The sequence below is a fragment of the Branchiostoma floridae genome, chromosome 19 (assembly GCF_000003815.2).
Source record: "Branchiostoma floridae strain S238N-H82 chromosome 19, Bfl_VNyyK, whole genome shotgun sequence".
NCBI lineage: Eukaryota > Metazoa > Chordata > Leptocardii > Amphioxiformes > Branchiostomatidae > Branchiostoma > Branchiostoma floridae.
In genome coordinates, this window is record NC_049997.1 from 14,100,463 (window position 1) to 14,114,489 (window position 14,027).

General features: G+C 40.7%; 3 protein-coding genes across 3 annotated transcripts in view; 2 read left to right on the forward strand and 1 right to left on the reverse strand.

Annotated features, from left to right (window-relative positions):
- Positions 1 to 2,263, forward strand: part of LOC118407243 (acetylserotonin O-methyltransferase-like) — a 4,996-nt gene extending 2,733 nt beyond the window's left edge. Inside the window, exons 4-7 of the mRNA XM_035807703.1 lie at positions 61 to 170; positions 606 to 749; positions 1,335 to 1,457; positions 1,811 to 2,263. Of these exons, the coding sequence (XP_035663596.1) occupies positions 61 to 170; positions 606 to 749; positions 1,335 to 1,457; positions 1,811 to 2,031 (598 nt within the window). The 3' untranslated portion in view covers positions 2,032 to 2,263. The remainder of the gene's footprint in view (positions 1 to 60; positions 171 to 605; positions 750 to 1,334; positions 1,458 to 1,810) is intronic.
- Positions 2,264 to 2,784: 521 nt separating this feature from the next.
- Positions 2,785 to 9,940, forward strand: LOC118406817 (cholesterol side-chain cleavage enzyme, mitochondrial-like). Its single transcript, XM_035807159.1, has 10 exons — positions 2,785 to 3,262; positions 3,633 to 3,820; positions 4,502 to 4,692; positions 5,173 to 5,376; positions 6,048 to 6,208; positions 6,947 to 7,116; positions 7,600 to 7,690; positions 8,011 to 8,155; positions 8,516 to 8,559; positions 9,536 to 9,940. Exons 1-10 carry the CDS (start codon positions 3,014 to 3,016, stop codon positions 9,647 to 9,649), a joined length of 1,557 nt encoding a protein of 518 aa, XP_035663052.1. The 5' UTR covers positions 2,785 to 3,013; the 3' UTR covers positions 9,650 to 9,940.
- A 483-nt stretch (positions 9,941 to 10,423) lies between these two features.
- LOC118406816 lies at positions 10,424 to 13,765 on the reverse strand. Its single transcript, XM_035807158.1, has 3 exons — positions 13,451 to 13,765; positions 12,704 to 12,759; positions 10,424 to 12,085 (listed from the first exon to the last, which is right to left on the reverse strand). The coding sequence occupies exons 1-3, from the start codon at positions 13,451 to 13,453 to the stop codon at positions 10,549 to 10,551; spliced, it is 1,596 nt and encodes a 531-aa protein (XP_035663051.1). The 5' UTR covers positions 13,454 to 13,765; the 3' UTR covers positions 10,424 to 10,548.
- Positions 13,766 to 14,027: the final 262 nt, after the last annotated feature.

The following is a 14,027-nucleotide window of genomic DNA, read 5'->3' on the forward strand; positions in this document are numbered from 1 at the left end:
CAGGGATTATCTCACCATATACACCTCGGGGCGGGGCATTAACCCTTTATTATTCAACAGCACTGCACAATACTTTATGGGTTCGATGGAAGGTCTAACGACTGTCTTTGGTGCTGGTACCGCTTCAGCCTTCAACCTCGCTGAGTTTCAGAACATTTGTGACATTGGAGGTGAGGACTTATTCATCCAGGGCTCGATTTCCAATACTGTATGTCTGTTTTTAACTCTTTTGAAATGTTGCTGTTTTAAGTGTGCACTTGCTATAAGAACTTAAGTATGTGTGCACTTTCTTCAAGACCTTAAGGTCATATTCATAGGCTTTCTTCAAATTTTCCCAACGATCACTGATCTTAGGGACGTGTGACGTAACGAGAGGGTCAAAGATGACCAGAAGTCGATACCTGCCGCCGTTCCATTGCATCGTGATTTAGAGAGTTTCCAAAGAACTTCCACACATTGCTTCAATAATGGAAATGTTGTCTGTAAGTCAATCAATCAATCAATCAATCAGCCGCGGACATCAGGGGAGATGCATAGCGGCTGTAAGTCAGCTACGGAGTAATGTAGACCAGGAATGACGCAGACGTCTACTACTGTTCTTCCAGGCTGTACCGGACCTCTTGCATACCACCTCGCTGCAGCCTACCCAGAAGCCTCCGTCTCAGTATTTGACCTGCCTGAAGTTGTGAAGATTGCAGAGGACAGAAGGCCTACTGGCGAATATGCTCAACGGGTTTCTTTCATTTCAGGTAGGAAGAAAAAGTGGAATACGTCAGCTATAATCAAATAATTACTCTATTGTAGAAAATATACCAACACACATATTTTTGGAAACTATTATGGATCATTTTGCCATACAATTGTTGCAGATCTGACGAGAACTTCCAGCCATTTTCAATTTTGTTTTCACCAGGACTCTGCTATTTGCAACATTGGCATTCACTCACAACTTTGTTGCCACAATTGGGCAACATTTCTTATTTTGTTTTTCAGCGATGTTATGTGTACATTTTTGTTCATTCATCCACACGACTGACGACACGTCTATTAACAAGCTGGCTCATAGTTTAAACTGCGTGTGGGCAGTGTGATGCCATGCGGGTAATATGTCAAAGGTAAAGGCCCCTGAGACACAAACAAAACAAGTCTGGACATGTGTCAAGGATGGTCCAGAGAGGGATTGTTTACAAGATAGAGTTTCTTTACCTTTGGCCGCGTGCATGCGTAGCTCAAACTGTGAACTGTGAAACAACCTGTAACCAACTGGTTTATCAAAGTTACAATAACTGGTCTGAAAGAACGTTAATATGATCAAATGTCATTTTTTTTGTCAGGGGACTTTTTCCAAGACCCTCTCCCGCCGGCTGACCTGTACGTGGTGTGTCGGATTCTTCACGACTGGACTGAAGATAAGGTCCTGACACTGCTGACCAAGCTGTACGACAGTCTTCCTCAGGGTTAGTAGTAGGTGTTATCACTGGTTGGTCACGGTGTCTATTTGTTGGCAGGTCCGAGGTTGATTTCTACTGCGAGTTAAAACATTCATCAGGAGCCCGGCCGTGCCCCAAAGTAGCCCGGTGCCCATGGGGCCACATATATGTAAGGGGCACGCCCGAAAGTGCAGAAAAACGTAAATTAATCGGATGGGCCACTTTTTCAGAGACGGCCGTAGCCTAGGCCGAGCTCTCTATGGGGCAGGCGCTTTTCGTCTTTCTGCGACTTCCAGGCCAGTCCAAGATAGCACTGGGTGTCAGATTAGTCTGCACATTTTTTTGCGTTTTCCGTTACAAAGAATGTTTTGTTTCTACAGGAGGAGGTGTGCTGATCGTTGAACACATCCTGACCAATGACAAGTTAGGTCCAGAGGTGGCTCACAAGTACGATCTTCACATGATGGTGTGTACGGGTGGCAGACAGCGCTCTGGACAAGAGTTCAAACGCCTGCTCAGCTCAGTCGGTTTCACCGAGGTGACTGTCAAGAACAACACTTATCCATTCGGATACGTACTTGCACGCAAACAACGTGTGTAGCAAACTAGTCCACCGGATAATTTACATGTCGACGAAGACTGAACTCAACTTAGCAAACTATGGGTTATCATAAAGCATGAATAGGCTCTGAATAGATTGTGATATTTAGTTGCGATAATTTCTCATTGGATGATTAAAAACACTGATTTCAAAGTTACAGTTGGAGTCATGAACGAGAAACCGATTATGTCAATGTATGTCATACCTCAGTAAAATATCTTTTTATTCCGAATTTCTTGTTTTATTGATATTTGTGAATTTCTCACTAATTCTGTCCTGCCCTCCTGCGGGTATTTGGTGCTCGAGCGGGAACAACTTTGGACCTGATCCAAAGCAGTGTTAGGCCTGCAATCCATTTAACGTTACATCATTTTCCGCTACCCGGGCCAACCTTGGACGGGAGCAAACTTGCACACACACCAATACAAACAAACAAACTGTATACTCTGTAAATGCTTGATGCCGAAACTCTGTACCACGATATCGCTCGATAACAAATATACTACATGATACTATATAAACACTCAAAAACGAATCCCGTTCTAACGTTGAGCTTTACAATTTCCTGATTTAAAGAAAAAACGGTTTCGCAAAGTCTCTTTAATTCGAGAAAGACGCGCTTTAATATTACAGTTATGAATTATTAGGGTCATTGCCTCAGATTTGAACTCCGCGGAGTTTGGACATCAGACGCCAAATCAGGGGACTCTTCTCCGCAGAGTTATTTGGACACGCACGTGGAGGGACACAAAGGTCACCAAAGGTCAACGTTCTCTCGGACTTGCCAGGCTTGCACAACAACCAGAACTGTCACTCGGAATGAAAGGACCACGTCGCGATTTTGACAAATCATTACCTTAAAAGGTAAAATCAAAGCGCGTCGTCCTACAAGAGAAGTCGAGTAATACCTATTTTACCAGTAGGTAAAGTTTAACGCTTGGAGGATCTTAGTTTAGGTAGGTAACTAGGAGAGATAAACAAAATGTCACTCAGGCTAGCTAAGTTTGTGTCGTCCCCAGTCTACTCTGTATCTGGACAACCTAGCCTCGGTCTGCTCTCCTCTCGATGGAAGTCTACTGTATCCGGACAGGTGGCACACGATGAAGGACAGGAAGGGGCCACAGCCAAGCCTTTCGAGGCTATCCCGGGCCCCAAAGGGCTACCCTTGGTGGGGACAGCTCTACATGCTGCGATGGGTGGCTGGATGGACAAGTTTCATCTTCATATGCAGGTAAACTAGAGTTCCACGAACTCATACCTTTGCTAACCAAGCATATTACGGAAAGCATGGCCTAATTTGCATAAATCAAGCACAACGACCTGACACCCATCCTGATGAAATTAATTGAATTCTAATATGCACCACCATTATATATAATTAAGGATTCTCATAAATTACGCAAATAAGGCCCTCATCTGCATAATTTATCTCCATTCATGATCATCTCCATCTGAAATACTTCCGCCCCAAATATGGAAGAAATATTCTTGCACAGAAAACAATATTTCTTTTCTGATCAATTATGCAAATACCCTGCTTTGCATTAAATATGTCTGTTCAGCATTACCCAAAACTTCCTGAAATATTTTTGATTGCACAGAATCGTTGGCGGCAGTATGGTTCCATCTACAAGGAGAATATCGGGCCTCAGGAGATAGTTTGTATGTTCGATCCTGAGGACGTTGCACCAGTGCTGCGAGCGGAGGGCCGCTACCCGCGAAGATACGCCTTCGACAGCTTTTATCTGGCCAGGGAAATCATGGGCCACAAGTTGGGTGTCTTCCTCGAGTAAGTTCAATCGCTCTTGACAAGTTACTGTAAATGCAAAAGTTTTTGTGGTGTTCATGGTTTTGCGCATTGCAAAATTCACTGCGAGCATTTTCCCTTGGCAGTAAGAGACTACAGTGCATGGTGCTACTGCAAACTTTAAACCACTGTGAAGAGTCCTTTTTCCCTCTACCGTGAAATTGAATCCCTGTGATTTAAAATGCATTTACTGGAAAAACATTCATGTTTCTTGATCTTCGTCTTCGTCTTCGATGCCCTCTAAAAACCCCACTGGGGTGTCGCTGAGGGGGGATCTGAATTGAATTTGAATATACCGGGCATCCCCAAGCATTGCCTTCACTTTTACTTAGTGAAAAATCTGATTCTGTTCAAGTTGGAGAAGCACCGATAGTATTTGTTTCATTTTGTTCTGAAGAAGGCAACAGATGGTCATTGAAATGTCTACTGAAAATTAAAGAAGGATATGTAATGAAGAAGACTTTGTTCAATTCATCTACCTTATGAAACTATATTGCAGACTCAGAGATGCCACAGTTTTATACTGTAGGGATGGTACAAAACTGTTTGTTTTTTTTCTTATTCAGTTATTGGACTGGACCTGAAAAAAATCGGTTCAGGTTTGGACCTGGACCTGATCCTCTTGACCTAAACCTGATCTGGACCCGAATATCCTTTATGTAGGAATGATGAAAAATGGCAGCAGTACAGGACTGTGATGAACAAGAAGCTGCTCCGACCCCAGCAGGCGGCAGCCTTCACCCCCCTGATGGACGAAGCCGCCTCTAACTTCATGTCATACCTACGGAGGAAGAGAGACCAGGGGGGGATGGTGACGGACTTACAGGCACATCTTTTCCGCTGGGCCATGGAATGTAAGTATCAAATACAGTGCATCTGTATCTATATAGCCGGTATAACAGCATAACACACCAGCTTCGTTATATTACACTGATCGACCCGTCACACCTAAAGTTAGTACATCTATCTGCAAGCGTTTTTTAAAACTATCCAGAAAAGATGCCCCTGCTGTGCTTGGTGGCTACAAATTCCATTCTACAATAATTATAGTTCTGGGAAAGTACAAATTTTTGAACACATCAATCCTAGGTTGGTAACTCTGGTACTTGAAGGCATGACTATTTCTAAGACAATGTTTCTAGTGCAATATTATTTGTTTAGTTTGTAAATCCATGGGCATTATGAGAAAATAGCTAAATTTACAACCAATAAAGTTACTTTAGTTACATGTAATATAATCCTTTCAGATTACTTCATGTGTATCTGTAAAATGCTGTATAGGCTGAAAATGGACCCTAGGTGCATTTAGTGACCTTATTCGTTCTCCTGTCTAGCGGGCTGCACGGCCATGTTTAATCAGCATCTCGGACTCCTGAGTGAAGATCCTCCACAGCTAGCGAAGGACTTCATCTCTTCCACGATGGCCGTTCTTGACACAACCAACACCATGATGACCATTCCTCCAAAAGTTCACAAAGCCCTAAACACCAAGGCTTGGAAAGAGCATCTCGAAGGGTGGCAAACCAGCTTCAGAGTCAGTATGTACATGTATATAATAACTCCAAGTCTCATAATCCTGCCAGGTACTGTAAATGCAGAAATGTTCGCAGTGGTTTTATGTTCGCTGGTTTTGCAGTGACCACTTGACTGCAAACTTAAAACCACCGCGAACCTTTTTCCATTATAGTATGAGACTGCAGTTAATGCCAGTACCGCGAACACTCCATTTTCCCACTACCGCAAAAGTAAGCATAAGAGAACACTGCACATAACAAATTGTGTGTGTGTATGTGTGTGTGTGCGTGTGTGCGCGTAACTGTATGTTTGCTTACTAATAAAAATAGGTGTGTTTGTGTGGGGGTGTGTGAGGGGGGCTTACATATGGGTGAAGGGGTTAAGTCTTCTAGCCTGGTGTCAAAACCTATTGTACAAATGTAGCTCCCGGGTCTTTTCTGTCCTCTCTTGAATTAGTATTTGTGGAGATGACAGAAGAGACTTAAGAGAGTTTCAATAGGTTTAAATACCAGATTATGATATTGTTTGATTTCATCTCTCGGAAGTTGCACAACAGTATGGGTGAAGTCTGCCATCTCTGATCACCTAAGTCATTGTTTGTATACATTTTTGATATGGAGGTATGAAAGAAATGTTATGAATTGATTTTAAATTTCTTAAACTAACAATTGCCTTTTGAAATTTTCTTCTTTAGCCAAGCAACTGATTGAGGAGATAATGGAAAGAGGCCTGGAGAAGGAGAGTGAAGAAGATGAAGAAATCCCAGACCTGGTCTCCTACCTGCTGTCAGTGAAGCTCCGCCCTGAAGAGGTGCTGGCAAACATTGTTGATGTGTTAGGGGGCGCTGTTGATACAGTAAGTCACATTACATTACATTAGGCCTAGGAAAAAATGTTGTGTTTCCTGTTTCCCTACTAGTACCTACCCTAAAAGACACTGCAAATCTACAAAAGCTCTAAATATTTCATGGAGGTATGAGGTCGCTGAACTCAAGTTCACTTTTTTTTAAATTTCTTGTTTTATTTCAGAATCTAATGATTGGGAATTTTGTTTCTGTTTGCTAATTCTGTCTTGTGTACATTTTTTCAAAGCTCTAAAATCTACAATTCTACTAAAGGTCTAAATATTTCATGGAGGTACATGTATGAGGTTGCTGAACTCTAGTTTACTTTTTTTGGTGAATTTCTTGTTTTAGTCTTTTTTAATTGTGAATTTCATTTCTTTTTGCTAAATTCTGTCTTGCATACATTTTCCTACTGACACACATGATCATGAGGCAACTGACATTCTTATAGCAGGTAATTGAAAACAGGCAATGAGATAACCTTTTCTGGACCTTTAACCTACCTTCCTGTCAGTGTCTCCAATGTGTCTAACAATGTGGAAACACAGAATCTGATGTGGTTCCAAAAACCTGACATGGCAAATGTGTCAAATATACATCATGCCTATGTCGAATATACTACATTTTGTGTATCTCCGTATGTTGTACATGTGTATGTTTTGACATGTCTTATGACATGTCAGCCATAAACTTATGTTCGAATTTGAAGGTTTTGGAACAAAATTCATGCTTTATATGAATTATTTCAGACATCCAACACCATGGCTTTCACCATGCACACCTTGGCAAGGCACCCTGACATCCAGGAGAAACTGCATGATGAGGTGATGAGGGTTGCGCCTGATCATCAGGCACCCGTCACACAGGAGCAGGTGCACAAGATGCCTTACCTCAGGGGTGTCATCAAGGAGGTTCTACGGTGTGTACTGTGGACCTTGAAATTATGACTGAATATGTTTTCCCAATGCATTAGTACTGCACTACAGATTTGTTTCAACCGTGGACTTAAAGCATTGTGAAAGACTCCTTCTCAATCCTACTATGTTCTGTAAAAAACTAGACTAAAGTATGATTGCCAAAATGCGGTTTACCAGTTACCCGAAAATAGATCATCATATACATGTACATCTATTTGAGAACTATCTATTTGTTAAAAAGTGGTGTTGAATCGTCGAGTGGTTATTCTAGCGGACATAAGATTGAATTTGAAAAATAGTGGGTTCAATTCCTAGCATTCCAGGCTAGATGTTGTGTCGTTGGGAAAGTACTTATTATCAATACCAGGACACACTCCTCTATATTGGCAGTGGAAAGAGAGGGATGGACACAGTGGAGAACAACCCACTGCCCCTATGGCCTCATATAGTCTATTGGACTACATTTACTTTGTTTCCTATGACAGATTGTACCCAGTGGCCTATGTCTTCAGTAGAGTCCTGAACCATGACGCTGTGGTGCATGGGTATAAAATTCCCGCTGGAACAAATCTAGTGGTAAGATGTGCCTCATTCAACATTTGAGCAAAAGCATGCATGTATGTATACTATGTATAAAGAATATAAAGATAGAATCTAAGGAGGCTTCTTTTAGATGGTTTCTTACAAACCAGAATAAAAAGGGCCCAGAATACAGCTTTGTCACTGTTTGTGGTACACCACATTCAAACTTAATGTTGTTTCTTAGTTTTTGAAACCAAGTCAGTCTACTGTGCCACATTACTACTGTACAAGATAGATATTTTCCAAGAAAATGGCGCAAAATTGTTGTGTTAATTTGTGATAATTTTTGTTTGATACTGTGCAATTCCCTGCAGGTTTGTCCATATGTGATGGGAAGGGATCCAAACAGCTATGACGACCCAGAAGAGTTTCGCCCTGAGAGATGGTACCGAGAGAACAGCAAGAGTGTCAAAGCCTTCTCCTGGCTTCCCTTCGGCTTTGGGGCACGAGGCTGTGTTGGTGGGTAAAATGTATCTTTTTGTGTGTTTCTAATTAGTAGTGGATGATGCACTTTAGTCTGTACATTTTTTTTATTCTAGGGCAGGCCTATAATGAAAGTAGTTGGTAATCCATCAAAATGTGTGCAACTCTGCTACATACCCAATTTCATCCTCAAAAACTCCTGGGCCTAAAACATAATCACTTTATGCCAACGAAGGGTCTCTGTGGAATTTTGTAGCCAACAGCTGAAATTTAAGGTAGATGAACGCAAGTCTAATTGTGACATTGATTTGTGTTCAGCCATTTTGAGTATAAGCATGAATATATACGATTTGATGCAATATTCGGTTTTCTAATGGAAGATGCTATTTTCCACAGGCCGCCGTATTGCAGAGACAGAGATGCACCTGGTTCTCATAAGGGTTGGTATTTTTTTGGCAATGCCTCAGGGGCAAAGTCACAACCTCACTCAGTGTGTGTGTTAGTCAGGTGCAAAGCCTGCTATATAGTATTGGCCTCAGTTTGAAATTCTGTCACCATTGCCAGAAATGATTCCCTGGGCAATTCAAATTTTTGGTTACACCTCAGGAGAGTGGTCCAGACATAAGAGCATTGGGCATAAAAAAGGGCTGTTTTAAGTACCATCACAGCCGTTTATTTACCAATCTGTATGTTTTTGATAACATTTTATTGTACAAAATTCCAACCTTGTATCCATAGTGAGTACTACATTGCTTTCGTCGCTCAAATTTACATTTCCTTCAACAATGTAGATATTATTGCATCATACCTGGTATTGGTTTTTTGGACGGACACTGAGTCTCTGATGTTGAACTTTTACAATGTCACCAGTTTTACAAGTATTCTGAAAAATCAATACTTTGAATAGTAAGTTGTGAAATATACAAGTCAAGTACATCATTACAGGGCTCGAAATACCACCTGCATATGCAGGTTAGTGCAGGCAAAATTGGACCTGTGCAGGTATTTCTGATGCCTACCTGCACCTAACCTGCACCGGTCCATCTACTGGGTTTTATACATAAATGTCCTATGGCGTCAGTGAAGGTGGATTGTTCTTAGCTGCATTAGCTGTTACCACCTATAAAGTATAAAAGAAAAAAAAAATAGCAATGATTCCTGAACAATTTTAGTATGATCCATACTTCCTAAATTCAAAGTGGTGCAGGTAAAATTTGTCAGGTGCAAGTAATTTTTGCAGGTATGCAGAAAAAGTATTTCGAGCCCTGAATCATGTATATGTAATGTTATGTTATATAATATAATATACAAGTTAGTGTAGTCCCTATACAGAACAGATTCAATCTTCAAATTGATAATATAGTTACTGTACATTATATTTCCTCATCCCCTCACATCTTTTTATTTTAATTCCAGATTTGCCAGAACTTTCTGCTGGAGCAGGAGAAGGATGAAGAACTTGTTGGGAGGATCAGACTGGTCCTGATCCCTGACAAATCAGTGGACCTCAAACTCATTGATCGCAACTAATGTTAGGTACATTACATACTGCTAGAATACATTAGGAAGTCTTGAACACATTTATATCACTGTTTGTTTGATTCAGGCCATGTTTATTCAATTAAATGGATGACATCTGTGTGCACATCAAATTTTGGCCGGTCGCCGGTACCAAAAAAAGTTTTTAATCATAGTGTAAATTGCACAAGGCTGCAAAAAAGTAAATGTATGTATACTATTATAATAATATCATTAGAAATACCAGAAAACATTTTGAAATTCGTAATAAATGATAGAATAAAATGTATTTTTTTCAATGAGGGAAGCATTGCATGAATATTGTATGTCAGGTCTTCAGTCAGTTCCTAATCAACACTTCATTTATATATGTACAAAGTTGGTAAACCATACATATACATAGTATATGTATATATATACACAGCACTCTTTTATGATTCTTGAACAATAGGGTTTGTGATCCTGCGGATATCAAAATGATCATCAAATCATATATATACAGTACAATACAGTACTTAAACTTTACCTATTGTTCGACATCTGACATGCTTATCTCTGCATATCCATGTGGTAGCAGACCAAGAAACTGTAAATTACAAGCCTAAACCAAGGTTTAAGTGAAGACTACCAGATATATGTATTTAGTTACAATCTTATAGTAAACAATTTGATAGTGCATGATTAAAAAACTGTGAGTGCTGCAAAACCATCAGTGATCGAAGTCGGAAAGTAGACGCATAATTATTTTAAAACATCCCGGGTGAAGAAAGATTTTCATATACAATTGCTATCTTACATGTATGTTAGAAACAAGAGATTAGCAAATCAGTTGGTAGATTATCCTAATGAAGGTGTGTTTTGACAGCCAGATAGTTGGGAATATTGGGCAAGAGTAAACAGATAAGCAGATATCACAGTGGACACGTTCTACCGTTAAACTGAATCAACCAGGGAGTGTACACCCCCGCAAGAAGAGCGACTCCGACCGAAACGGAGTACAGGAATATCTCGCAGCTTCCTTGCCTATGACCTGACTTGATACACCGTGGGATCATGTTCAACCCAAACAGTAGCCCAAATGTTACACAGATTGCGAGAAGAAGCGTTAAACTGGCAAAATATGTCAAAGCAAATCGTTCATCCTCGATATTCGTATTGGGGGTGTCACTAAACTTGTTTAGATTGCCAAGGAGTTGCCACAGAATCACGCCTATCGTCGCTAAAGCCGTCCTATACAGCTCCTTTTCAGTATTCACAATGCTGACCACATTTTCCTTCATAGCTTCAATTATCACGTCCCATGTTTCGCTATTATCTTCTATATCTACACGCCTGGCAGTGACACGAATGTCCTCCACTTGTGCTTTTCTAGATTCGCTAACAAAGATTTCATGCGCTTCATGCAACTTTTTAACTCCTATTGCGACGAAAAAGAATGGAGTCATGATAGTGACGGCAAGCGATAACAGCTGAGTCATATGATCGTTCCATTCCATAAGAGTTAGTTTCTGTGAAGAGACATAAATGTTCACAAACGAGAAACCGACCGTTGCTCCTACAAACATTGTCAATTTTATGAAAAATTGAAGCTCTTTGCCGATGCCTGAATAACGCGACCAACTCTTCTCTTTGATTCTATTAGAGACTTCGTTGAGAATGTGGTCGAGTTGGTCATTGCTGCTAATGGTGTTAGCTAGCTGCTTGGTGTCAGAGGCTAAGGACACTAAAGCGTTGGTCAAATCCATAACATACGAACAGCAGAAGAACGATGGCACGTAGATTATAGCATAGAATGCCAGTGTAACAAATGAGCACACGTAGTGAGGTACCTCGTACTCGTGATGAGAGAAGTACTTTATCGTCCACCGTAAGGCAAAGAGCTGTTCGCAGGAGGCACATTTCAGACTAGCGTTTAACAAGACGGCGCTGGCCCATAGAATTACATACAGGGCCAATAAATACCGTTTGTCATAAACAGCAGTTTGCTTGATCTTACTCCTCAGCAGATCATCCCAGTTGATCTGGTAGCGCCATCGGATAATCAGTATGGCTGACATGAATGTAAATAGGCCATAGATGAGCGAATAAGAAATAGTTTTCTCCACTTTGTACGGCTGATGACATTGTGACCACCACCACGTGCCGTTAGCAAATGATGAGTTATCTGTAGTGTGTGTGTAGTGTACATCCACATGGTACCACGTGGTGCCCATAGTCTCATTATGACCACCGTTGTCTGTCTTTGCTCTCCACAGACAGACCAGTTGCATGATACTACAAAACAAAAACCACCAGAAGCCAAGAAAAGGCCAGATTGCTCTCCACAGCTTCGCACAGAAAGACCCAAACCCCTTGAAGACGGTCTTCATGACATGTACACGTGTACCACAAGGGTCCCTCCTGGTGCCTTGTTGAGCGCCAATGATTTCTTCATCGGTTCCATAGGATCTGGATTTAAAAACACAAAAACGCAATGTTCAATAATATTTCAGCGAACCCAACCATCCATTAACCATGGAGTCTGAAAAATAAAATTTTCGTGCCGGACAGCAGAATAATTGTCCTTGCAGTTCTGATGTGATCTTCTAGGGGGTATACTTAGATTGCTTCCTCCTGACTAAAAAAAAGCAAGCGAAGTCCATAGAACGTCCACGTCAATAGTTATGGAAACCGGAAGTTCAGCTGTAGTAGCAAAGGTCAACTAACAAATTTCATAACTATACATCTAACGTTACTGGTTAATAAGTCAATGATGGCCACGATCTTGTGGAAACACACACCGAGACAAACACACACCAAGACAAACACACACACACACACATCGAGACAAACAGACACACACACACAGAGACAAACACACACACACACCGAGACACACACACACAGACACAAACACACTGAGACAAACACAGGCACACACACACACAATACCCCTTGGAGGTAATGAGACAAGCTTGTTACAAGAAGTTCTACATATCTTATGGAGGTATGAGGTCTCTGAACTCTTGTTTCTATGTTGTTGTACATAATATCATCTTAAATTAGCTAGTCATCGTGTTTACGTACGGTATATGATCTCCAATGCCCAAAAGGGGATACTCCTCAACATCAATTGTGCAGGCCTGCAAAGAAAAAGCACCATGACGTCATGACTCAGTAATTGAGGAAGTGAAAATGACCATGGTGAAAGCGGACGTTATTAATAATAGGGAAGTTCGATCCAGTGAGGGAGTTGTTTTGAGGTTCCTACAGGCACTTGGAATTATACAATAGCGTAACGTAGCTTAAGGTAACATACATCAAAGGTCTACCAGGCGTCATATAACAAATTATCACTTTCTTTTCTGGATATATGTTTTTAATACTTTAGTCTAATATATGTATATATATAAATTTGCGACCCATGTATGTGAGCACCCCGTATTTGTCGGGATTTCCCCTTCGGTGTCCTTCTTATTGAAAACAATGAAAACAAAATCATTGCTTTGTCCTCTCACTTTGTTTATTTTCTTCCATTTGACTATTTTGCATTCGGTAAAACAACAAACACAAAAACATGATAAGAAGGCCTAAATCCAAATCCGCTTGGACATCAAAGCACGGTTCTGTTGATAACATAAATTTGAATTTTCTTAGAATATACGTTTCTTCATCAAATTGTAGAATGAAATTCCGTAAAAAGTACGATTTTTTTCAACCAATACCCGAAAATCAGAACTGCAATCATGGGTGACCTTATGGCTATTATAAAATCCGTTCTCTGGCTAGGATCTACAATGTACTCGTTCTCAAGATAAGACATGTACAGCTTACCATTGCGGTGTACCGAGGAACAGCCGAGAAAGTAATGAATTGTCAGAGCTTGTCCAGCGACACAGGCCACGTCCAGTGGTTTGGATATTTGCTTCATGTGCAATCAGACCCTTATATTAGGTTCTTGTGGTACGTGAAGCAAATAAAAACTTCCCTGTTGACGTCAAGTGTTTTGGTCTGTAAATAATTAATAAGGTCTCGTTCATGTATTACTCCGAGTAAAAAAACACGGCTGCATGAACGGGTTTAAAGCTGTGAGGAATTACATTTGTATATCTCGTAAATTTGTGCATTATCAATATTTACCACCATGAAAAATGGAGGTATAGTTTTTGGTGTGTCTGTGTGTATCTGTGTGTCTGTCTATGTTTCCGCATCATCAGCATAACTTTAGAACCACTGGGTGGCTTGTAATGATATTTGATATGAAGGCAGATGTTGGAAAGACAAAGGTCAAGGTAGATTTTGGGCCCCCTGGTGTGTGACCTTGGTACTGCAACAAAACTTCGATATTTTGTATCTTTTGACCCGGACATGCTATGGTCTTGAGGTATGAGGTTTCCGAACTCGTGTTTAG